This window comes from Orcinus orca, chromosome 1, assembly GCF_937001465.1.
Source record: "Orcinus orca chromosome 1, mOrcOrc1.1, whole genome shotgun sequence".
NCBI lineage: Eukaryota > Metazoa > Chordata > Mammalia > Artiodactyla > Delphinidae > Orcinus > Orcinus orca.
This window is the reverse complement of record NC_064559.1, coordinates 170,176,373-170,203,336: the sequence shown is the minus strand read 5'-3', so window position 1 is coordinate 170,203,336 and position 26,964 is coordinate 170,176,373. Positions and strand designations below refer to the sequence as shown.

At 38.5% G+C, this 26,964-nt stretch overlaps 1 protein-coding gene and 1 long non-coding RNA gene across 2 annotated transcripts in view; one reads left to right on the top strand and one right to left on the bottom strand.

Moving 5' to 3' along the window:
* The window catches only part of RNF11 (ring finger protein 11), a 38,190-nt gene extending 19,576 nt beyond the window's left edge, over positions 1-18,614 (top strand). The window contains exons 2-3 of the mRNA XM_004273872.4: positions 15,646-15,815; positions 17,123-18,614. Coding sequence (XP_004273920.1) covers positions 15,646-15,815; positions 17,123-17,294 — 342 coding nt within the window. The 3' untranslated portion in view covers positions 17,295-18,614. The remainder of the gene's footprint in view (positions 1-15,645; positions 15,816-17,122) is intronic.
* A 675-nt stretch (positions 18,615-19,289) lies between these two features.
* On the bottom strand, positions 19,290-26,720 carry LOC125961578 (uncharacterized). Its single transcript, XR_007472453.1, has 2 exons — positions 26,185-26,720; positions 19,290-25,309 (listed from the first exon to the last, which is right to left on the bottom strand). It is a non-coding gene; the product is annotated as an uncharacterized LOC125961578 (long non-coding RNA).
* Between the last annotated feature and the right edge of the window lie 244 nt (positions 26,721-26,964).

The following is a 26,964-nucleotide window of genomic DNA, read 5'->3' as shown; positions in this document are numbered from 1 at the left end:
ATAAATTTGTTTGCACTGACTTAAGGCACCTGAAAGTGGTTATAATTTTTTCAGTTAACTTTCGTGGGTTGACTTTCTGGGAGGTCACTCTCACTGTTAGGTACCATGGGCCAAGTATAAGATCAAACATGAAACAGTACAAAGTCATACGGGTGACAGGTGCTAGAGGAGGCTTGAAGTGAGACAGCTAACTTTTGGTTACAGTTTTGTGAGATGGCTTCTTGAAGGACTGGGTGTTCAGGTGTCAAAAACCAAGATTTCTTTTATCTCTTTGTTTGAAATGTTTCCTTATATTCCTTCAACTGGTTTTTCTGTTTCTGTGGCAGCCATCCAAGTTCACAGAAGTGTCTCTTAACCCTTTTGTTATTTAATAACTCTTGGGAAGCTGAAAACCGTAAGTCCTCTTCCTGGGAAGGTGCACAGAATTTTGCATGCAATTTCAAGGGATTTATATACCCCACTTAAGCCCAGATCTCAATTAACAACCTCTCGTCTATCATCTCAAACTTCTGTTCTTACTTTCTTTCATTGCCTTCTTCATTATATCTTGTCTACTGCTGCCAGGTCTCCTATTAAACAGTGATCCCTCAGTGCCAGCTATTTAATATAAAGAACAAAAATTTAAGGACATTTGATGTCCTATACTCTTAGATATTTGACTGAATGGGTGTGACAGGGTCACACAGCTATTTTGTAACACCACACTGAGCCATGTTTTCCTGACTTATGGTACACAGCGTGTATCATTGGATTTCATTACATAATTCTAAACTAGAAGTGGTTTGTATACTTTAAAAAGATATTGTGAAATTTAACAATCCTTTTTCTTTGTAGTTTTACATTTTAAGTATAAAAAACAGTTAATTTCCACTGATTTGTATACCTTTGCACTCCAAGTTGCATTGTTGAAACCAAATATTGTTTAGCTAATAGTACCCTACATGCAAGAAACTCAAAAGAATTATGAATGACTGGTTCACTATATCTTAAAATTGGACTTAACACATACTACAGCATGGACGAAGCTCAAATATAGCTCAGTGAAAGAAGCTAGACACCAAAAAAAAGTCATGTAATGTAGTCTGTGATTCTATTTATATGAAATATCTAGAATAGGTAAGTCCATAGAAACAGGCTGGGGAAAAGGAGGAATGGGTGATAACTACCTAAAGGGTACTGAGTTTTATGCTTTTTTCCCAAATGCAAATATTTAAAAATATGTATAATATTACTCTCTTATATTTTTTTGCATACTTTTAGTTTTTACTCAGTGTCATTTTACAAGCATTTTCTCATGTTACTGTAGTTTTGAAAGCTCCAATTTTTAAAAACCATTAAATTTATAAATCTATTGAGTCCATATTACTCTCCTATACATTCAGGTTATTTCTTGATATTCCAGGATAAGTTTCTTGATTCTTGATGGTAGTAGGGGTAGAGGAGATGTTGAGATGTGTTTCTCATCTAGAAATTGAACCAGGGGAGCTTTTATGAAAAAGTAGTGTGTTGACAGTTTCAGTTTGAAAATAAGTTGTAAGTAGCTGGCTGATGGGTAAATAGCTGGCTGATGGGTAGATAGCCTTGCTTAGGGCAACTTTACATTTGGGAACATTAGTATCTCTCTAGTAATCTTAACTTTCGTTTTACTTATATTTGTATTAGGAAGCCTTTTTTTTTTTTTTTTGAGGTTCATTAGCAAAAGGACTTAAGCACTCTGTATTCCATATTCTGCTTACTAGTTAGAGATTTCCTGATGACCTGACCCCTGGAATTGAGCTTGAGGAAGAATCTAAAGACTAAACCTGATTTTCTAGTTTAAGATTTGTAGGTGCTGATACTCAGCATAATCTGAGCAGTCTAGTGGACAAGTATCAGCATCTCAGTATTTATTTAGTACAGTCTCAATGTTGAGATCTGAGGTGTGTGTCTTAAAGAGGATCACTGTAAGACAATTATAATTTTTCTTTGTTTTCTATGTTTGGGTATGTTACATGAAACAACATGAACAATTAGAAGGCAAGTATTAGGGATATGGTATTTTTTTTAAATTTTCATTAAGACTGGTTGAGCAGTATTTTTTTATGGATCATGCTTTTTAAAAAAAAAATTTATTTATTTATTTACTTACTTATTTAGTCTGTGCCAGGTCTTAGTTGTGGCACACAGGATCTTTAGTTGTGGCATGTGGACTCTTAGTTGCGGCATGCATGTAGGATCTAGTTCCCTGGCCAGGGATCGAACCCAGGTCCTCTGCACTGGGAGCGTGGAGTTTTACTCACTGGACCACCAGGGAAGTCCCAGGGATATGGTATTGAATGCATAGTCCATTAGAAAATAAGAACCAGCTATGTAGAAGCTTCAGCAGCTGATTTGACTAGAGGACATAGAAAACATAATTGGTCAGACTAATTTTTTTACACCTCCTGAAGAGATACCATTTGCTTAAAATAAGCAGTCTTATAAAATCCTTACTCCTTTAACCTCCTCCCTGAAATATTTCACTAGGCTTCTGGGAAAACTCACATTAAAATGTAGGCCTTTTCAAAACAATTTTCAACAGTTGGTGCTGGGACACCTGCATATTCACAAAGAATGAGGTTGGACCCCTTCTTCACACCATATACAAAAATAAACTCAATGGTTCATATACTATAGTTTTAGTAAGAGCTAAAACTATGAAACTCTTAAATATAGATGTCTTCTTGACCTTGGATTAGGTAAAGCCTTCTTAGATATGATACAAAAAGCACAACTGACCAAAAAATAAATTAGGTGGATATCATGAAATTAAAAACTTGTGCTTCAAAGGACACCAGCAAAGTGAAAAGACAATCCATAGAATGCAAGAAAGTATTTGCAAATCATCTATCTGATAAGGAACTTATGTTCAGGATATATACAGAACTCTTTACAACTCAGTGAAGATAAAAATCCCAGTTTTAAAAAGGAGTGACAGGGCTTCCCTGGTGGCGCAGTGGTTGAGAGTCCGCCTGCCGATGCAGGGGACACGGGTTCGTCCGGGAAGATCCCACATGCCGCGGAGCGGCTGGGCCCGTGAGCCATGGCCGCTGAGCCTGCGCGTCCGGAGCCTGTGCTCTGCAACGGGAGAGGCCGGGGCAGTGAGAGGCCCGCGTACCGCAAAAAAAAAAAAAAAAAAGGAGTAACATCTGGATAGACATTTCTCCAAAGAAGATATACAAATGGCCACCAGCACATGAAAAGTTGTTTAACACCATTTGCCATCAGGGAAATGCAAATCAAAACCACTAGGGTGGCTATAATTTAAAACAAACAAAAAACAGAAACAAAATAAGATTTGGCAATGATGTGGAGAAATTGGAAATAACCATCATACACTTCTGGTGGGAATGTACAATGGTACAAGCACTTTGGAAAACAGTTGGGCAGTTGCTCAAAAGATTGAAATAGAATTATCATATGACCCAGCAATTCTGCTCCTAGGTGTATACCCAAGATTGAAAACATGCCCACACAAACTTGTACACAAATGCTCATAGCAGTGTATTCATAATAGCCAAGAAGTGGAAACAGCCCAAATGTCCATCAACTAATGAATGACTAAACAAAATGTGGTATATACATACAATGCAGTATTATTCAGCAATAAAAAGGAATGAGGTTTTGATAAATGCTACAACATGGGTAAAACATGCTAAGTTGTAAGTCGCCAAAGAACTACTATTGTATAAAATAAACAACAAGGATATATTGTACAGCACAGGGAAATATAGTCATTGTTTTGTAATGAGGTTAAATGGAGTATAATCTATAAAAATATTGAATGACTCTGCTGTACACTTGAACCTAATATAATATTGTAAATCAACTACACTTCAACAATAGCAGCAAGAAGCTGTTAGAATCCAAGAAATACACCTTCTAAAGAGTTTTGCAGGGGCTTCCCTCGTGGCGCAGTGGTTGAGAGTCCACCTGCTGATGCAGGGGACACGGGTTTGTGCCCCGGTCCGGGAAGATCCCACATGCCGCGGAGCGGCTCGGCCCGTGAGCCATGGCCGCTGAGCCTGCGCGTCCGGAGCCTGTGCTCCGCAATGGGAGAGGCCACAACAGTGAGAGGCCTGCGTACCGCAAAAAAAAAAAAAAGAATCCACCTGCCAATGCAGGGGACACGGGTTCGAGCCCTGGTCCAGAAGGATCCCACATGCTGCAGAGCAACTAAGCCCGTGCGCCACAACTACTGAGCCTGCACTCTAGAGCTCGTGAGCCACAACGACTGAAGCCTGTGCGCCTAGAGCCCGTGCTCCACAACAAGAGAAGCCACCACAATGAGAGACCTGCACACTACAACGAAGAGTAGCCCTTGCTTGCCACAACTAGAGAAAACCCACACATAGCAACAAAGACCCAATGCAGCCAAAAATAAAATAAAATTTAAAAATTAAAAAAATAAGTTTTGCAGAATTCTTACAACTGAAGTTCACCAGTTTTCAGAGGGAATTAATATTTTTTGATGATGTTAGCCCTTCAAAAAATAACCCTTAAAAAGAGAGGGGAAGGTATCTGTTAGAGAGCTTAGTACAGTAAATGCAATAACAGACTTCCTGAGCTCCAAAGACAACGCTTGGCTGCTACAAACATATTCTTTTTGGAATTAACACCTTTTTAAGCTTTCATCTTTTAACTCCTTAAAGGCTGTGTATATTCTGACTCTGGTTTTGCAAAGAATTCTTGGGCTTATTACTGTTAGCTTTCAAGTAGTCATATATTTGAATCTTCCATTTAAGGATGAAAGATAGTTATTGAAATGTATATTCTTATTCTTTGAACTGGTAAAATTCAAAGATAGGATGCTTAAATGAGAAAAATTCCAGTATGTTTTGGCTGTAGCAAAGAAGTAGTTCCAACAATAACTCATGCACTAACTCCGATGTGATATCTCTAGGCCCACAACTACCCTGGAGATCTGCCCCACTGGTAAGCACTTCTTTGTTAGTAAGTGGGTACCATTTCCCCTCTGGAAACCAGTTTGCTTGATGAGAAGGAAAAGGTGGTCTAATTTAGGTCTCATTCAGTAAAGAAAATAGTGGTGGTGCTTAGGAGACTCTTATTTTAGACAAAATTAACTCAGAGGAAACGTGCTTTATTTTAACGATATACACATGGATTAGAATCAGACAGCTGTCAAGGAACCAAGGCAGCCACTTTCTCCCATTTTTCTTACCCAGAGGCTTCAGGATTTTTCATTTGTGGGCTTTCCTAATGTCTGCTTCACTCAGCATTTCTAATCTGTCTTTAATACAAACAGTTTCCTCAAACCTCAGTTTATACATCTTGTATTTGCTGCTCAATGACCTTTCAGGTCAGTTAATTCAGTTTTCCAATTCTAATTCTAAGAGAAGACAGTCTGTTGATTCATCCTCTCTTCACCAGTCAGGAGGTTGCAAGTCATCAAATGTTGACTAGCCTATGGATCCACTGGAATGTATGCCTGTCCCAGGAATTGCCAGGTCATGGGCAATTTAGGGATAGTAGGAGCCATGGGTGAGGTAATCATCTTGTCTTGTTTGCTATATCTCTGTATCCCCCTACTGTAGGGGATTTAGGCTTTGTAAGGACAGTCTTGGTCACCACTGTATCTCCTTTGCCTAAAGCAGCATCTGAAATATGGTTGAGTATTCAAGAAATATTGTAATTTGTGCCTAGGCTCAAAATGTGACCTTGATTTTCAGTTGTCTTGACTCTTAGATGGATTTATGACTTGCTAATGCTGAGTGCCTATGGTGATGATGCCTACCAGGTCTCCACCAATTAGGATACTGTATATAACCCTGTATGACAAGTGCTCAGTGAATATTTATGTAATGAATAAAAGAAGCCAACTTTTTCATTTCTTTAAAAAATAAGCAAACAAATAAATGCCAAAACGCCTCCCTGGAAGCAGTGCTCTTTTTCCATGCAGATCACTTCGGTTTGATCTCATTAAATAAAACATATCATTTGTCAGTATCATTGATGGGATGCTGGCTTTTTTCCCCTCTATGTATAATTGTTATCCTTTATGGTTCAGGAATTTCATTAATGCTAATCTTTGGGGTTTTGTTTGGTTTGGGGGTTTTTGTTCAAGATTCACTGAACATCAGAGTTAGAATATGCATTGAGATCATTTATTCCAAATCCTCCATTTTATGGCCTTAGGTTTCAGTCTGGCAAAATTCAGAAAAAAACATTCCCAGTAGGAAACTGCAGCTGGGGAGGGGGTGGTGCCAGCAGCAGTTTGTAAGGCTGTAAGGAGAAAATCAGAAGAGCTGACTCTTCTGGAGGAAAGGATACAGCTTTTGGTGACAAGCTGCATTCTTTGGCAGTGACTTTATTTTTCCTTCACCACAAACCAGACTTGTACTATTTCCAGCCTCAGCACATTATTTAGGCACTTCCCCACTGCATTGTTTTATTTAGTTTCTGAAATTATATCATATTCCCTAACCTGGGTCCAACTTTTAGCCTTTCAGATAGACAAGTTCACACTTTGATCTGTTTCTTTCTTGACTTGTAAACTCTGAGATTCGGGCCCATTTTATTTTTCACAACATTCATCATTTTATAGATGATACATTATTTATTAACAAACAATTGGAGCACTTCAGAGATTTTCCTCATCAGGTCAAACCTTGCTTTTTTGTGTGACTGACCCTGTCTTTGCTCTTTGCTCTGCCTCAGCACATTTTGTAAACCTTTGTTCCTTGTCTATTCTACCCCTTTCCATGATGCTGCATTTCTTTTCCTAACACATTTTAATTTAAATTTTTCCCTTTCTTTAAGGCAGATGCTTTTGCTTGGATTCTCTTTGGGGTTTTTTGTTTTTTGCATGAAGACGTAGAGAAGTAAAGCATTAAAGAGGAAAAAAAATGTTTAAATTTACTTGAAATATATCTGCTTCTCTTACTGTGAATTCCCTCTTTCTCAAAATTTAAACTCACAGGGCAGTTACATGTATGTCTCCTATCAACATTGAGAAAATGGTAGTTAGGTAAGCCATTTAAGTAGATGCTGGGGATAAAGGGAAAGGGGGAAGAGATGTGTACTTTGGATGACTAATGATGTCATTATAGGAAGGCCCAGATATTTGAGCCCCTATCGTGGTTGGTACATTTTCTTAGTTATTCCTTACAACATTCTTTTTTTTTTTTTTTTTTTTTTTTTTTTTGCGGTACGCGGGCCTCTCACCGTTGTGGCCTCTCCCGTTGCGGAGTACAGGCTCCGGACGCGCAGGCTCAGCGGCCATGGCTCACAGGCCGAGCCGCTCCGCGGCACGTGGGATCTTCCCGGACCGGGGCACGAACCCGTGTCCCCTGCATCGGCAGGCGGACTCTCAACCACTGCGCCACCAGGGAAGCCCTTACAACATTCTTTTAAGATGGGTATTCTATTCATTTTTCTGATGAGGAACCTTAGGCTTAGAGGTATTAAGTAACTTGCCTATGGTCACATACCTGATAAGTGCCAGAGGATGAAATTCTATGATATGTCTGTGTTCCTTCCACTATACTTTTCTATTATTAACGTAGATAGTGGGCATAGAAATTCTGAGCTTGAGAAGGATTGTGGAAGTAGAAGGAGATAATTAGTTTGATTTTGGACAAATTGAAGTTACTGTGGGATAGAAAGGTAGGTTGAAATTTCAAAGAGGCAACAAACCAGGTTATCACTTGGAGAAGGAATGTTGGTTGTAATTTATATCAGGTTTTCCTTTTTGGTTTTATTGTGGCATAATCCAAATCCTTAGCAAAATTTTCATAGCATGTTTATAAAATCCTGATAAGAATATATGACATGGATTACAGGAACATGAGTGCTTTGATTTAAATCATTCAGTTATCCAGTAATGTTTGAATCCCTACTATGTGAAAGATACTGTGCTAGGTAAATAGTATATATTGGTGGGCAAAACAGACATAATCCCTACCTTTATCAAGCTTATAGTCTAGTGGTGAAGGAATACACTAATAAAATAGTCACGCAATCACCTTTTTAGCCCAGAGACAAAATACTTCGTGAATCATATTCATAGACATAGATAGAGGTGAGGGCAGCCAACTGAACCACCCTTGAAGGTTGCCAGCATTTATATTAATTAGCAATTTACTGTATTGGTGATTTAGATTTTCATAAACCCATTCATTTTGTACGAAGTGCCCTTGTACATTGTAAATGATTAATTTGTAAATGTTATTTTCCACAGGTCTTCAAAATCGTATTTAGGATTCACTTTTGGAGGGATTGGTGGAGATACTATTATTATCAGTCATTCTTTTTTCTTTTTGCGGTACGCGGGCCTCTCACTGTTGTGGCCTCTCCCGTTGCGGAGCACAGGCTCTGGATGCGCAGGCTCAGCGGTCATGGCTCACGGGCCCAGCCGCTCCGCGGCATGTGGGATCTTCCCGGACCGGGGCACGAACCCGTGTCCCCTGCATCGGCAGGCGGACTCTCAACCACTGCGCCACCAGGGAAGCCCCTATCAGTCATTCTTAAAGAATATACTTAGCAAAGCAAAACCAACTCTGTAATCCCAGTGTTATAGCATGTATACTAACTTTAATAAGTATAGAAACACTGAAATGAGAAGGAACACGGGAGTAAGTTAATGGGTGACTATTTTTAGCTATTAGTAGATAACATTTTTAGTAGGTCATTTATTCATCTATCCATTCAGTAAGGAGCAAAACCAGACACAATTCTTATCATTGATCTTACAGTCTGGTGGGAAAGACAACATTTAAATTACTATAACTAAATATAAAATTACAAATATGACAAATGCCATGGAGGAAAGTTACTTGTTATGTAAGAGCCTATAATAGAGGAGAATGGTTAGTTAGGGAAGATTTCTGAAAAAATAGAAGTTGAACTGAGCTCAGAAGGAAGGAAAAAAAGAGGTATTTAAGCAGAGTGATGGTGGAGGAGAGTGTTTCATGCAGAGAATACAGCAGGTGCTATGACTTCACATAAGAGAGATCATGCTTCTTTAAAGATCTGAAAGAAGGCCAGTGGGGCTAGAAAGCAGTGAGTGAGTTGTTAGATGAGGAAGGAGAGGGTGAGTGGTAGGTAGGTAGGTAACCAGACTATGCAGGGCTTTGGAGGTCTTATTAAGGACTTTGGACTTCATCCAAAGAGCAGTGGGAAGCTATTGAAGGAGTTTTAAAGTATGTTGAGGAGGGCATAGGGTTGGATTTGTTTTGGAAAAATTGCTGTAACTTCTGGGTAGAAAACAAATTGAGATTTTCCTAGCTAATATTGTACACCAGGAAAGAAATGGGAACTTAGACTGGAGTATTGGCAATAGACATGGAAAGAAATGAACAGATTCTATCAGCATTTCAATAGAAAATAAATTCACTAGAACCCGGTGATGTATTAAATATGGGAAGGTAAAGGGAAGGGAGGTACCAAGGATGTTTCTGTCTTCCAGAACTAGAAAGGTGGTTGTGTCATTTACTGAGATAGGGAAGAGGACCAGGTTTTGGAGGGGAGTTCATTTTTGGACATCGAATTAGAACTGTCAAAGTAGAGCCTGGAGTTTAAAAGCGAGATCTAGACTGGAATATAAATTTGTGAATCATTTATATCTAGGTGGTAGTTTTAGCTGTCAACATGGACATAGTTTTGGTGAAGAGTATAGGGCAGGAGAAGAGACCAGGACAAAAATAGTCACACACTCCAAATACCGTCACATCATGAGGTTCTGGGGATTAGAATTTCAGCATAAGAATTTTGGGGGACACAGTTCAGCATATAACCCTTCTATGTCAGAGGTGTTTTTCTCTGTGCTAAATAATAAATGTTCAAAATATTAGTTCCTTCAAACTTGCTTTGAAAAAAGGAATAAAACAGAAGTACTGTGTAACTGCCATTGTCAAAACACACATTTTTCACAAAGGAGCATTTCTTTTTTTTTTTTTTTGTTTTGGTGGCCATGCCACACAGCATGCGGGATCTTAGTTCCCCGACCAGGGATCAAACCCATGCCTTCTGCAGTGGAAGTGCGGAGTCTTAACCACTGGACCTCCAAGGAAGTCCACAAAGGAGCATTTCTAATGAACATCACCAAATAAACTGCTTGAAAACAAAGGAGTCAATGCAGGCACTATCCATCACTCTTTTTTGGGGTGGGGGAGGTGGGTAAGTGCCAAACCCGAGCCCCCTGCAGTGGAAGTGCAGAGCCCTAACCACTGGACTGCCAGGGAATTCCCCCTATCACTCTTAACATTATCTAGAATGATCTTCAGTTCCATTGGAGGACTCATAGTTCTTAGCATATAATTGTAATCACAGCTATGATTTATTACTGCACAAGATCGCAAATCAAAATTGGTAAAGGGAAAAGATGCAAAGGTCCATAGGAAAGGCACAGGCTTCTAAGAGTTCTCTCCTAGTGGAGTCACACGGAATGTGCTTAATTCTCCAGCACTGAATTGTGCCAACATGTTTGAAGTGTTATCTACCAGGGAAGCCCAAAGTACTGAGCCACTGCCTAACATATACCAAAATTCTAGACTCCCAGAGGGAAAGCAGGTGTTCAGCATAAATCGCACTGTTCACACAAAGAGTTTAGGCACAGTGAGCCATTAGTTAGGGAATGTTGAGAACTGTCCCAGAGTCCAAATCTTTTAAACAGTGCTGTTTTTATATCCCCATCCAATCTTCCATTCAGTGTCTTCTAGCTGACAGGAGAAACAAGTTTACATTTTGCCACCTAGAAAATACCATTGGATCTCTAGTTACTAAATAGTAATTCATACTTAAGGTCATTTTTAATAAGTATGATGGGACTTAAAACTAGGTGTGTGTGGTAAGAAGGGTGAGGCTATCTTTAAAATATCAGGAGCTCTTAGTCATTTTCTTCCCTATAGAGGGTTTCTGAAAAGTTGCATATAAACTGAAATTAGAATGGTGAATCACTTAAAATATCTGGAGGGTTTCTTTCGTTTAACAAAAATACCAAAGAGGAAAATACATCCATAATGTGAATAAGAGATAGGCGTTTTGTTTTTCTATCTATTAATATGCTTCTTTGTAAGGTAGAGCTTTCCTTTTCTGTTCTTTCTGTGTTCTCTGTACCCATATGTGAACCACAAGACCAAAGAAATCTAGCCTCTTAAAAAGCACGTGCTTAGAGACAGTTAAAGTCTTTTTGTTTGTAGTATAGGTCTTTTTGTTTGTAGTAGGTATGTTCAAGGATTAAGGAGTACCTCATTACCCACAGTCTTATACTAATTGTTTCACTGACTTCCGTATGAGTCATATCTTGATGTGGATGGCAGCTCATCAAGACTGGTAAGTTGGTCTGGGACTGAGAATAATGAAAGGTAGTCTAGACTGGAAATCATAATTCAAGGGTTGAAAATCTGAGCTGGCAGGGGTTACAACAGAGGCTGAAGAGTTTCTTGTATTCAGAGACAAGCCAGAAAGATAGGACCAAAGCCAGGGGCAATAGTAGTTAGCTTCAAGTCTGCAAACAAGAGTCATTTGATGTTGAGAGAAAGCAGAGGGTTAGAATAACTTACTACAGGAAGTATCAGAGACTCAAATCTTATAATTTAATTTTTCAGACTGAAAATCCCATATTCATAAATAGCAGTGTTTTAAAAACGGTATTCTATTGATTCCTAGGATTCTGTGAAGGTACCCCAGCTGGAGTGGGGGTGTGGGATTCTATTTTTCTATCAGCAATAGAGTATATTTTACAGGGCAGTTTCAAAATGGATTTGATGTTCTTTGAAATTCTTAAATTTTAGAAGTTGCTGAAATTATGAAACCTTTATTGCAGATGAAAAATCTTTATAACTTTATTAGAAATTCTTTATTTTGATGGCTTTCTTAAAATGTCATTTCAGTATAATATAAATGGACAAAGTCCAAATCATTTTACTTGGAGAATCTCCTTCCTATCCAGCAACCAAGCATGATGTAGTGGAAATTACCAGCTTAAAAGGGAGACCAGAATTCTAATTCCAACATTGTCAGTAATTTTGTGACTGTAGGTAAGCTTGGGCCTATAAAATGAGAGAGTTGTTCTTAAGTGAATTTCTAAGATTCTTTTTGACAAGTTTTACTTACCTCTGTCATAGTCTAGTCCATTTCTTCTTTTTTAAAAAAAATTGTTTTATTTCAGCTTTACTGAGTTATAATTGACATACAAAATTGAAAATTCAGTCCATTTCTTAAACGTTGCAGTGCTTTTCTATAGTCACATACTAGTAGAGACAGAATAATATTGTAGTAGCTAACATTTATTTAGCTAACACTTATTTAATGAGCTTTTGTATGTGTGTCTCATGCTGTACCGGGACAGCAGTTACAAGTCTCTTTTAATTCTTACACTAGTCCTGGTACTTTACACATAGAGAAACTGAGTCTAATAGAGGTTAAGTAAATAACTTGGTCAAGGTCTTATGACTGATAAGTAGCAGAGCACGGACAGCCTTTTTGACTCTGAACTATGAAACTTTTCTGCATCGAAAGTTAGCCTGCTAGGTATAAAACCTTAAAGAGGAGAATTTCTAAACCAGAGGTGAAACAGCCATTTTTATGATCTTTAACAACAGAAGGGTCATGTAACTTTTATATGCACTATAAAGCCTGGTCAGCAAAGTTATTTTTCTAGTGCATAAAAGATTCTCTGAGTTTGACCTACAAACTGAAATTTTTTGTATATGTACAGACTTGTTTAAAAGGAAATATTGGTTAAAAAAATAACTTTTTATAAAGCAAAAAATTGCCTGTAGTCACAGTGGTGTAGATATATAGGGCTGAAAGAAAGTTTTCATACTGTGCTAAAGAAATGCAGTTTTTAATTAGTTAATTATTTTTGGCTGCATTGGGTCTTTGTCGCTGCGCACGGGCTATCTCTAGTTGCAGTGAGCGGGGGCTACTCTTCGTTGCGGTGCACGGGCTTCTAATTGCAGTGGCTTCTCTTGTTGCGGAGCATGGGCTCCAGGTGTGCGGGCTTCAGTAGTTGTGGCACACGGGCTCAGTAGTTGTGGCTCTCAGGCTCTAGAGCACAGGCTCAGTAGTTGTGGCGCATGGGCTTAGTTGCTCCGCGGCATGTGGGATCTTCCCAGACCAGAGCTCGAACCCATGTCCCCTGCATTGGCAGGCGGATTCTTAACCACTGCACCACCAGGGAAGTCCTGAAATGCAGTCAGTTTTGTACTTCACTTCCTCTTTGAAAGCTAGAAGAATTGACAGTCTCTTCTCACTTGATGACTGCACTTGTGAAAGCTTTACTGTATTCTGTATATTCGTCCTAATTCTTTTATAGGTAGACACCTATGTAATTAAGCTGAGGCTAGAGGCAGAGTCTGTCAATATTGGGTGGTAGGGAGGAGGATTGGGGAAAGCTTTAGGTCAACAAGCTGCTAGACGAGGTAGGATTTGGACCAAGGGACCTGCAGGGGATACTAGAGGGGATAGCAAGAACAAAGCCAGTAAGATGGACAAGCATGAAACATACGAAACAGCTAATTGGACTGCAGTAATAAACATAGCTCTTCGAATGCAGTGTTAATAGTTATAATAGCTACCATTTATTGAGTTCCTGCCATTCCAAGGTTCACCATCTTTCTCATTTAAGTCTTATAGCAACCATATAAGGTAGGGTAACCCAGATAGGTTAAATCACTTCAACACGGTCACTCTGTTAAGTGGCAGAGAAGTGACTTTAACCCAAGGTTATCTGGATCCAAGAACCATACTTAATAATAAATCTTCTTTGCATGTAATATGAACTAAATAAATATTTGGATGAAGAATATAGGTCTGATAAGCACTCACATGCTTGGTTATTATTTCCTAAATCATGAGCTAGAAGTATGAAAGTAACCATTAATGATTTTATGTGGAAATTCATAAAACATGAAACTTTGAACTACTGACATTTTACCAGAGAATGTAATCTTAATTATTTGATAAAGGATTTACTGTGTTTTGAGATCTTTAATTACAGATTTGTTCTGAATCTCAGAGAAAAGAAATATTTAAAGTCTTAAGTTGAACTGCCTTTGATAAGAAACTCAATAATAACTACTGTCAGAAAAAGGGTTTATAAGAATAAGGCTAATTTTAAAGGTACATAATGGTATCTTTAAGAGACATTGTAGTGAAGTGCCTTTTTCCTTGAATTAGATATTTCAGTATTTGAGCCTACTTTATATGTATCTGAGACTTTCCCCTAAAATTTCTCTTTGAAAAGGATATTTATACTTGAGTCCTTATGAAGTCTCTAATTATGGGTACATTCTTAATTATTTTATTTTGAACCCCAGAAGCCATTGGCTCAAAACAGCTTCAACTGATGCTAGTTCTGAATGCTTATGGAGGTTATTTCACAGAATTTTTTTTTTTAAAGCTTAACACAAATTTAGCAATTATTCCTGGAGGCATAATCTCATACTTGCAAATGTTGGCTGTCATTGTAAATGAGTGCTTAAATTGTAGAAATCATGAGTGATCCTACAGGATGAATGAAAATAACATTTTCTAATGTAATGTGAGTAGGTAGTTGTGATTTAACGTAAATTTTCCCATGAAAACATCATACATGGATTGAAAGTGTTATGGCTCAGTTTATACAGTAGAGATGTTGTCTGAAACACCGTATTAGGTGGCTCAAAAATGGTTTTAGCCACAATGAAATCATTAGGTCAGAGATGCACTGTTTCCCTCGTATTCATTGAGGTCTCTTCCCAAATGTCTCATCAGAGAGATTTTTTCTGAGTATCTTACCTAAAGTAGCATTCTCCATCAATCTAGGAACTTTATTTTGTTTACTCTGCACTCCCCATCACCTAGCACATAATAGATACTCAAGTATCTGTTGAAAGACTGTATAGAGTGTGAATAAAATTATCTCATAAATGTGAGTAGGAAATAAAAGCAATACAGTTGACCCTTGAACAACACAGGTTTGGACTGCACGGGTCCACTTATATACAGATTTTTTTTTTCAACAAATACATACTGCAGTACTGCATGATCCATGGTTGGTTGAGTCCTTGGATATGTATTCCATTTGGAAGGAAGGTGGCCTTATTTGGCTCACTGGATTATCATATCTAAATATGTATCCAAAAGCCTAAAAGAAATTTTACAGAAGTTTATTGCAATAATGTCCAGTCTTTCCAAATAAATAATAAATTAATTTTAAGATTGTTGTCTGTATGGAAAGAAAGAATAAGTTTGCAAATAAGAGGAATCTACAGTGGCCAATTCTAATGTAAATAATGATATACTGAGGCCACAGAACTCCATTGTGGCCTACAGAATATTGAATACCGTCCATTTGGTTAATTAATTGGTTACATTGATTTATCTTTTTGTGTATCAGGAATGAATATGTCTGTGTTATATGGTTTTCCTGTAGAAATACTTGAAGTAACATTCCATTCCAGTTTTTCTGTAAAGCTGTGTTTCAGTATCCTTTAAACATAGGTCAGATATGCTAAAGTTAAGGCAGGGTAAAAGAGAATCTCATGCTACTGCATACTTGTCCAGTCTCCTCCTCCCCAAGGCCCCCTCCCCCAGCCAAAAAAGGAAGAAACAAAAGGAAAACACTACCCCAGAAAACAAATCTTTAAAAAATAATTCTTTTCTCCATTAAAAAAAATTTAGGAACAAGTTCCAGTTCCGGTCTATCATCCAACACCTAGCCAGACTCGCCTAGCAACTCAGCTGACTGAAGAGGAACAAATTAGGATAGCTCAAAGAATAGGCCTTATACAGCATCTGCCTAAAGGAGTTTATGACCCTGGAAGAGATGGATCAGAAAAAAAGATCCGGGAGTAAGTTTTAATTTATACATATTTCAAAGATCTATCTTCAGAGATCTGATTTTTAAAAATACTCTCCTGCATTTTGGAAGTCAGATGTTTAATCATTTCTTACAAGGAAATGTTTAGATGTAGCAATTAAGAAGAATTTTCATATAAAAATAGCTAAGAAATAAATGATGGTGTGAATTCTGACCATTTTATATGTTGCCTCTGTCCATTTGGATGACAGTTAATGTCAGTTAAAAATGATTTACCTGTGTAATAACTGTGAACTAGTACCAGCATTGCTGGTGGCCTAATCAGTTGGGAAAGTCATTTGGCAGGATGTCAAGGACCTTTAGATCGAAATCCTTTGAAACAGTTAATTCTAGAGATTTATCCTAAAATATGTGCCTCACTTCAATCCCTAGAGTTTTATGCATAAAGATAGTCACCATAGTTTTATTTAGTGAAAAATAACAGTAGAGGAATACTTTGGTAGGTTATGTAGCCATTAAAATGGTTTGCTAAGGGTTTTAGTGATATGAGGAAAATCTTATCCATTTCTTAACTTGTAGAATAATTGTACTAAGCCTGAGTTAAATATAAGGGAGATTTTGTCCTCAGAGCTCATTATTGTCTGAGAATCCCTAATGAGGACAGCCATTCTCCTTTTAGGTTGAGAATGGTCGTTACCAACACAGACATAAAGTAATTTACTATGTTGTGTTTGGCTGTTTGAGCTGTAGCACCATTTAGGGCTAGTACTTAAGATTATAACCTATCTAGAATATTGACTGCCGAATTGGGTTGCTTCTTGAACCTGTAGAAGAGTGCAGTGAGCTTGAAACTGGGGTTGTTGAAGAGAACTTTAGCCTGTAGCAGCCCAGTAAGTAGGCTGAAATTAGTGGTCTGTATTTACATACACTTATTAAAGTGAAAACTATATGGGCTTACACTAAAAAAGCAGTTCAAATAAAATTAACATGGTTTCCTACGTACTAAAGCTTCACATTCTTCTTAAGGTTTCTTCTGTAATAGCTGTTTTACAAGTAAAATTCTAGCAGTGGACTTGATCCCTATGTGATACCTTTCTCTTTGCCCTGTTGATTGCTCTCAAACTCTTCAAATTCCCAGGTGATTGAAATAAGAGATTGTGGCTGTATAACACTTATTAAGAAAAAATTCAATCTGGATGCTTAGGTGGTAGGATGACAGGCAAGCCATTTTCATCTGTTCGTATTAACACTGTCTTTGTAATGGGGATTTTAAAGAGTATTCTAGATGGATCACTTCTCTAAAAATGCTTTCTTATTTCTCTCCCTCACCCTCAACAGGTGTGTGATCTGTATGATGGACTTTGTTTATGGGGACCCAATTCGATTTCTGCCGTGCATGCACATCTATCACCTGGACTGTATAGATGACTGGTTGATGAGATCCTTCACGTGCCCCTCCTGCATGGAGCCAGTTGATGCAGCACTGCTTTCATCCTACGAGACTAATTGAGCCAGGGTCTCTCATCTGACTTCAAGTGAACCATCATTTTTGGTGGTTTTGATCTTTTGTCACTGAGCCCAAAGAGCCAGGGATTAGGAATTAAGATCATGCACAAAAGTTTCCTAAAAATTCCTGCATGGCTGCAGGAATTCCTGAATGGCTGCAGATGTTGGGGGAAAAAAGTATGTGATATTTTAGAAACTTAGGGGGAAAAGTAGGAAGGTATTTTTATGTAAAGCCTTGACCCAGTGTTCAAAAATATAATTGTATTTAGATCTTGTTATTGCTCCAGTACATAGGAATTGTGTAAAGTGTTATACAGCAGCTGTATATGTTTAAATTGTGTCTGTTGAAGATTAGGAAAAAGATAGTGGTTGTTTTTCCTAAATGAAATAACTTTCTTCTTCCCCCCCACCCAAATTCTCTTCTCAAGTTGCTGGCATTTGGGTCAAGGTTTTATTAAAAGCTACATTTTATAACACTGGCACAAAAAAAGTAGTTTTAAGCTTGTTTGCACAGTTCTTTTTTTCCATTGGAAATGGAATTCATTGCCTTAGGTCTTTTTAAATAGTGTATTATTATCGTTGGGGCTGGCTCTATGCTTGAAAACCAGTTTATTTATAACCTGTTATAAGTGCTATATCTGTTTGCAGTTAGGAAATGCAGAATTCAAAGTGATCTCCTAGCTTGTAAGCAAACTGAGATGCACTATCCCTTTTCTATAAAAAAATGAGTTAATGTGTCAAGAAACCAACTCTAGTAAAGTGGGGTTTAATATTACCCTTTCTTATGTGTTTCACCTAATTATTTTGGTTGTTAATATGGTGATAATTAAAAGTCAAGGTAAATTTTAAATATTAAGAATTCTGATTTATTGAGCTTGAATTATGCCACCATGCTTATGTAAAAATGAAAGTGGCACCATGGTTAAACTGAGAAAAGTTTCTCAGTTGCAACAATTTTGATTTATTCTTTCCTGTGACCTCCTTCCCTGTTGTCTTGAACATAGCAAAAGGATACTGCATCTCTTCTTATTGTAGTGCTGAGGTTACTGAAGTTATATAAAAACACATCTCTGTTTCTGTTGGAAGGACAGTCCTGCTAGTTGACTGACAATTCTAAGCAGGGAGAATTAAGATAAATGTGTTTCATGTTTTGCACACAAATGCAGAATTTGTATAACCACATGACTTCATAGTTGTGATCTCAAAAAAGAAGGAATTTCTCTTTTATCTTTTTCTTGCAGTTAATATAAGAACACTGAATCTCTAAGCTTCTGAAGTGTTAGAGGTAGAGATGGTCTAGTAAAGATGTAGTTGTAATGTTTTATCCATTTAGCATGTGTTTATTTTTCTTTATGTACTCGAAGGTGACATATTTGTACAACTCAGTGATATTACAGCTAAAAAATCATTCATTAGCAAAAGGAGAAGCAATCTCAACCCAACAAATCAGAAATGTTTCTTTTTATTTTATATTGAGTTGAATATTTGACTTTAACACTTTTCTACATACAAAACACAAGTCTCTTGAAGGGTTCTTCATAATTGCATTATAGAAGAATTTAGTATGTCATAAGCACTTAAAGATTTGACATTCAACTGTAGCAGTATCCATGTTGGTTAATTTTCTTATGAGCCCCATGATGAGTTCGAGAAAAATTGAAAGAAATTAGATTATCAAGTTCTGTTAAATTGTTACATGTATCTTGCTTAAGTTTTTGTTCATTAATTTATATCCAATTACATAAAGCAAATTTGGAGGAAACACCTGAAGTTGTGCAATATTTTCAGCGGTATTACTTTTTTTATCTTTGTGTTTTCTACTTAAACGTGATGTCTGTCATCAAGTATTATAGTCACTTTCTTTTTTTCTAGATTGTTAAAATTGGTAAATGAACTTTTTGTTTTAATCATCTTCTATGTTGCTGTTAGTCTTTATTACAAGGCTTCTTTCACAGAAGTTTGGCAGTAATATTGAAGGAACCAGGATTGAGCTGAATGCTTTTTTTTTTTTAAGGTATTTTGTATTCTTTAATTTTGATTTCCACATACCATGTTAAGAACCATCAGTTTTGGCTTTTACCAAGTTAAATAAAGTTATAATACAGTTGTAAAGGGCTAAAGTTAGAATTGATTACATAAGAATATTCTAATCCTTTCTTTAAAACACACATGTATAAATTTAATTACTTAAAAATTTCTAGGTATATATACTTTTGGGGAAGTATTTTTTATGGCTTGGCATTTAATACCATCTAATCATAAATTTAGAAGCTTGATAGCTTCTAAATTTTCTTAAGCCAAATAATAGGTACAACATATTTGGATTTGGGCAAGATATGTTCAGGCTTGGCTGTAGGATTTGAGATGTCTGGAAAGCCTGACCAGGAAAAAATAAAAGAATCTTACTCTTTTAAATGTAAACCGAACAATTTGAAATACTTTCAGATACTTGTAGTTTGGTTCACACAAACCTTTTAAATGCTATGAGTGTTCTTTATAAGACATCTCAGGTATTAGAAGACTCTCCAACTACTTTCGGTTGTCTGTGTAATATAAAACAGAATATAGTGAGCATTGAGGTAACAAATTTTCTGTGAACAAAGCTCCTTCTTAAGGAAGCATGCATTTTAAAAAAGGAATAACAATAAAGGAGTCCAAAGCAGAACTGCCTATGGTCCTGAGACTGAAAATGGCAAACAGGAAAGAAGGTAAGTTTCTTTGGCATAGTTCGGAAATGTAGGCAATTGGTGGCCATGTTTGCTTACAAAGGCATTGGCTAGCAATCAGTTTCTCAGAGTCAGCTGATGACACTTGCATGTTAAACGCATCAGAGCTAATCAGCTAATTTTTTAAGCCTTTAATTTTGAAATTGGTGGACATGAGAAAAGGTGGATTTTGGTTAGTATCTCCTGAAGTAATACTAAATTTACCCACCTGAATTTAAAGATCATCTATTCTTTTACTGGGTATGGAAAAAGTTAGTGAAGATAGTTTGTAACCCCTCCTTCTCTACCCTATCTAGCTCCCCTGTTCTAGTCTTACACTCAACTAGACTTCCCTAAGACACAGGCCTGGTTCAGATGTCCCCATCATGTGAGGCATGGGAATGAGAGCCATCAGCGTCCTATGCAGTCTTATTCTGACTGCATTATATTATTCCTTTTGAGAACATAGCTGAATTCCTTATAATTTCTTCCCCCTTGGTCCCACTTTCTAAGTATTTTGCCATTATTAAATTAAAAAGTGTGGAGTAAAAATGTCCAACTATGAAAATTTCCATCTTTGCATTTAATGTCATTACTGATTGACGCACTGTTAGGTGATTTACCTAAGAGCTACCAAGAAGTGGTCTCTGAAAGAATTTTTTCTCAGTTCTGTATTGTCAGAATAGGTGTTTGCTTATGGCCAGGCAGTGAGTGGTTTAATGCTCATAATTCAGATTTAGAGAGGACTTTAGTTTGTAGTAATTCAAGTGAAACATAAGGGTTTAATGGGAGGAGTAACTGTAAATGCTTGATTACATTATATAAAACACCTTAAAACAGTACTTTTTCTGAGTGGTTTGAAAGATGTAGTAAGTTCATTTTATATATTTAGAGAAAGTTAGCTGGACTATTTGTTAGTTCTCTCTTCACATAAAGTACTGTTTTTAACTAGAGAAAAATAACATCTTTTTTTTTAAGCTCCTAAGAGTTACATTGTAACACATTAACGTTTATATTAAAATGACATATAGAAGTTAGTAAATGGATGAGGCACATGTATCTGGGGAATATTAATTTAAATATACTTTGTAATCCTTTTTCTGAGAGCCTCTGGTTCTAAAAACAGCAGTGCTGGGTGATTATTTATTCAGCTATTGATTGTCCTGATACAAGTATCCAGACTTTGCTTTTCCATTTATCCTTTGGCTGTTTCCTTGCTCTTTAGCATGGATGAAAATCCAGATGAATCCCTTTACAGCCCATTTCCTGATCCATAAAATTTTTGTTAGAGGCTTCAGTAAAATTTTACAAAAGGGGTTTGGATTTATCTGCACATCTTAATTGTTCACATTGTTCTTGTTTGCCTTATCACGCTAAGCAATGGTCATTAGCCCAGGATAATAACTGGATCCATCTAATTAATGTTACTGATAGACTGAAACCATCTACCATCTCATACATTTTTTATGGAAACTTTAAGAGATACTAACTTTCTTTTACATTTTTGTTTTTTGAGAAAACTAACTGTCCACTGGAAGATTTAGTCATCTTTGGATGCTTTCCACAGCAAGTTTGGTTTTCTCTGCGTATGAATGAAGCAGCATTATCAATAAGGTACAGATTTTAGGCATTTAAAACTGATTGTGATCAAAGGATGAGCAGTGCCTGTTTACTTTGAATACATTCTTATCAGTGTGTAACAGCAGTGCTTATCGACTAGATTTCTTCATGCGGAGAAAATGAAGTTGAAAAAGGTAACTGAGGGTTTACTTCAAGAGTCTGGTCATAGTGATGAATGCTTATGAGAAGATGTGGTTGGCTAAGCAAGTGATGGGCCCAGCTTTTCTCTGGGGGGCCATATAATAGTTAATCTAGTCATTCAGGATCCAAAAGCAAGTCTTAGGTGTTGTGTGAATTGGGAAGCCTGGACTGTGCTATCAGATTGGCTTCCAGCACTATCCATACCAGAGGTATGGGGATAAGCTACATTCTGCCAATTCCGGGATCACAGCCTGTCTTCGGCTTTGAGCTAGTGCAGAATAATGATCTTCTTTCTATGACGGTAGCTGAACTCAAGCAGACAGGTAAGTTAATGGCTACAATTTTAGGGTATGCAGTGAAGGGAAGTTGTTTTTCACAAACCATTTGTCCTCATGGCCCTTGACAATCACTGTCCATGATGTTATTTTGATATGAGGAATAATAACCATTCTTCTTTTCAGTAGTGAGATGGGTGCTAATGGCGTTGTCAGGTTGGTCATTTTTGCAAGCCTTGTTCTCAGGATTATTTATTTCTGAAACTTTGCGTTAATGGCATTGAAGATACCTTTGAAGTAAGAGATCATGTTTATGGGTTTGGATTTTTGATAAACTGGGTTGCTGATTTCTCATGAAGAGTAAAGAACAAGAAATGCCAACTCACATTGACTCTTAGAGCCTGATTATCACTTAGCAGCATATTGAAAGTTTTTTTTCCCCGTAAGTGTGGTAGCTGGTGCAGGGAAGAGGAGGTATTTTAATGGCAATTCTCATGAAGCAGAAGCAATTGGTGCTGTTGGCCTTTGGCATGGCACTGGCCTCCCAGCTTCCATGTTTAACCCTGTATAGTACATTCTTCACACAGCAGTTAAAATAGTTTTGAGTAAACTGGATGATGTCTTTCATCTGCGTAGAACTTTTAATTGCTTCCCATTGTGTGGAGAATAAAATCCAAGCTTCTTAATGGAGACAGCAGACTTTCTGCCTCTCTCCTTTCATAGTACTCTACTTTCTAGACTTTTTTGTGTGTGCTTTCTAAAATGGCAAGCTCTTTCCTGTCTCAGATCTTTTGTAGTTCCATCCTGTAGTTCACTTCCCCAGATTGTTTGATGGCTGGTTTCTTACCCTGTGGACCAACAGCCCCTGTTTATTTACTCCATGGCTCTAATTTGTTTACTTTCATGAGAGCAGGACATTTAGGTGCTCAACAGATATTTATTAAGTGAAGGGAAGGAGAAAGCAGGGAGGAAGAGAAGCCCTAAGGAATCTGAGCATTTCTGATGGAGTGGGAGCCATCATCAAGGAGGTTCCCATGGAGAATTGGGGCCTTATAAAGATCGCTGAGGGTTGCAAGGAGAAGGACAAAGGCAAAGCTCTTCCTGAATGGGCAGCTTTCTAATAAGCCTTGTCTCTAACCAGTACTGCCCTCATCCTCCCCTTCACCTGAGAATGTTGGCAGGTCATAGTTCCTGTATGTCAACTTTTGAAAGAAAGGACATATTGGATACATGTTTTTGTCTGCCCAGTACCCCATCTTTTTTAGTAATAACTCCCAACCGAGCATGTAATCCAAGATAGACCCATTGTAGTACCTCACTCCCTTTCCAAGGCAGTGGTTCTCAGGCTTCAGTGTGCATCAGATCCACTTGGAGGACTTGTTCAGGTGGTTCGGCCTCACCCCTGCATCAGGGGGAGGGGGGGCTGATAATTTGCATTTCCAACAAATTCCCTGATATCTAATGCTGATCTGGGGAACCACTGGCCTAAGGGATGGACATTCAAGCCAAGTCAGACTAATCAGAGTCCTTATCTGGGGATTTTTCATACTGGAGGTAGGAAAAGGAGCCCTTTTCTTGTCACAGAGCTGTAAGGACGTAAGGTCTGAACTGCCACGCAGAGAAGTCAGTCCAAGAGAATAAATCTAACACAAGAGCAAAGCCAAGAGATGGAGAAGGCCTGATGGATGCACTAGAGCCATTGATTCAGTCATCCCCTAGGCCAAACTCACCACTGCCTTCCCACAGTATGTGTGGGCCAATACATTTACCTTCTTAATATACTGAGGACTGTGCGAGGCTGCTTAGTTGATTTCTTTTTATTCTCAGCAGTCCTGTGAAGCAGTTGGCATTGGCCCCATTTTACAGAAGAGTAAACTGATTCTCAAAGCAGAATAATTTGAATTCAGTCTGTACTTTTATCCACTATTATCCCATGTAATTAATATAATTTAAAGTTGCTATTTTTAGTAGATCAGGCTTTTCTCTTATGAATTTGCTCACCACCTCTTTTCCATAGATAGTTGTCTGAAAGTCACCTTTAGCCCAAGGGTGACAGATTTCTGGCCCATGGACCACTTTGACCCACAGGTGTGATATGTTTGGCCAGCCAGCACTCTTAGGTGCTTAAACTTAAAATTCTAAGAGTGCCTTCAGCATCGTATGCTTCCTAGTTTGTCAGTGTTCCTACCTCTTACTGCCTTACACCAAACCTCTTCTAGCATATGGTTTGGACTCAAGCCTCAGTCCAGGCCTGAGCCTCTGCATCTGTTCACTACCCATCTCTGGAGTAGCTGACTGGAACTCTACCTATCCAGCTGGGGATTAGATCATGCCTTTTCCTTCAACATCCTGATGATTTTATGAGCAATATGGTGCTTAAGGATTGCCTTTGTCCAAGATAGACCCTGTCCCTACCTCATGATGCCAAGTGCCACAGGGGAACCGTGCCACACAGGCATATGCTCCATGTGCTCCACGCCAGGGATTTCTAGTGTTTGAGTTACCAGCCAGTACCTTTTCCATACTTAACAGTGGCCCAAGAGTCAATGTAAGTCAGATCCGACTTTAAGCTGATAATTTGAAAGCTTGACCAGCAGTTCAGGAAAGCATGAGCTTTAGAGTTCAGCTGCCTGACTTCAAATATTTCTGATGCATAATAGCTGTGTGGTCTTAAGGCAAGTTATTTAACCTATGTCTCAGTTTTCTCATCTGTAAAATGGCAATAATAGCTCCACTTCAAATGTAAAGTACTTAGAATCACAACTGGTAAATAGCACTTAATATTAGCTAGTATTATTCCACCGAGGGCATATGGTATCTGGTGTTATGAAGTGTTTGTTCAGGACATGAAGAAAAACAAAACCATCCTATCCAGTCATCTGTGAGGTGTTAGCTGTGATGTGTCTGATTAAACTTGAACGTCAGCTTTTAGAAGTCCATAGTGACCTTCTGTAATTGCATGTCTTACCAAAGTAAGGGCTCTATTATATTTTGTCACTTGAGAGCTGACTAGACAGTAGAAGCAACTCATAGATTGCTTACTTCGAAATGGATTTTTCAGATCCCTAAATGAGGCTCCTTGTTTGTGGACTGACTTACCCTGTTGGACAGTGATGAACTTTGTACCAGATTTCCACAGAGCTGTGCTAATCCAAGAAGAAAGGCACTTTCCAACCTTGGAAAGCTGCATCTGAGGGCGAGGGTGAGAAGTTCCCATTTGCTGCTTGGTTTTCAGAATCCAGACACCTCTCACTTATTACTGAATTAGTGTGATGGTGCTAAGGACATAAGAAAACTGTTAAAAAGGCACACTGTTGGGCTTTAAATTTGAAGCAGAGAAGAAGACTGTTGTCCACTCCCTATCATCTTAGAAGAGATAAACTTGGGAGTAACTCCAGAGAAAAGTGTCTTTGGATTTTATTCCCTCATCGAATGATTGCAGCACTCAGCAGGCTGGGGCTTTTTAAAATCCTCCTGATGCTCCCTTCAGTTGCTGGGAATCTCCCACCTGGACCTCAGCCTAGTGTTTGGTTGGCGTTGGCCTTTTAGGGTCCTGGCTTTGCTGTCAGGTCGTGGCTTTTTTTGCTGTGAATGACGACAGCTGTCTTGGAAACACTCCCATTCTGACTTGAGAGATAAGGAATAGGGAATCCTGCCAACATATGGGAGAGCTGATAGGGACCAGCACAGTGCTGGAAGCTACCCTGCCAGTCCAAGGCCTGGGACCAGTGAGAGGCAGAGGTAGCCTTTCTGTTGCCAAGAGCCTATTCAGAGCATGTTACACAGTTGCTGCTTCCTAACAACTGAGTTCCTCTGTGTGGCACAGGATTCAGACTTTCCCCAAATGAGGATTATTTGCTCTCTGGGTGTCCTGGGAGGAAGGCTATCATCACTTCTGGTAAGCAGCCTGGTGGCACAAGGCTTTGACAAAAGGTAGGAAGGTATATATCTTGCCTCTTTTTGGAGATGAAAGCCCAGAAACAGACTTGACCAGACAGAATCAGAACTGTTGACAGCAGCAGAGAGCCTTAATCTAGTCCAAATTACTAATTTTTAGAGGGTCCATGACTTTCCCAAGGTCACTCTGAAAGGCAGTAGCAAAACAAGGACTAGAATTCAGGTCTCCTTATTTCTAGGCCAAGACTCTCCTCACCTGATCAGGTGCCTCTCCAGGGCAGATGTGCTAGAAAGGTCTGCAGTGTTAGAGAAGCAGTGACCAGAAACGGCTCAAGACGCAATGAGAAGCCCATGACAGAATTTTCACCTTCAGAGGCCTCTGCACAAGGATATGGTGGTGTCAGACACCCAGCATTTTCACCTTCACATACATTTTTTGTTTGTTTTTGGCCACGCCACTCGGCTTGCGGGATCTTAGTTCCCCCACCAGGGACTGAACCTGGGCCACGGCAGTAAAAGCACTGAGTCCTAACCACTGGACCACCAGGGAACTCCCTCACATACATGTTTTTGATGGACTAACTCAAGCTGCAGGTAGGAATAAAGGAGACAGAACTCATAGCCAGACTGCAGCCAGAGGTAAAGGTGACAGAGGCTAATTAATGAAGCCCAGCAGGAAACAGCAACAACTAGGAAACCATCCTGGCATAAAAATTTAAAAATAAAAGCACCTAAGATGAACATTGAGATGAAAGTGTTTTGCAAACGGCAGTTTTGCGAATTATATGTTTGGTATCCTGTGACCGGCGCTGCTTTTATACTGTAATAGGTAGCATTCTAATATGTGAGGGAGGACAACAGGCCACCTTCATTCAGCAGCCTGGCTCTAGTTCACCCCTTTCACCTGCCCTGTCCAACAACCTGGAAGTAGGCTGGGCTCCCAGCATTCAGGCTGTGGAGGAGAGAGAGCTTGCAAAGGACTTGCCCTCTGTGGAAAGCACTCTTTTGTCTAGTTCTAACAAAATAAACAAGGAGT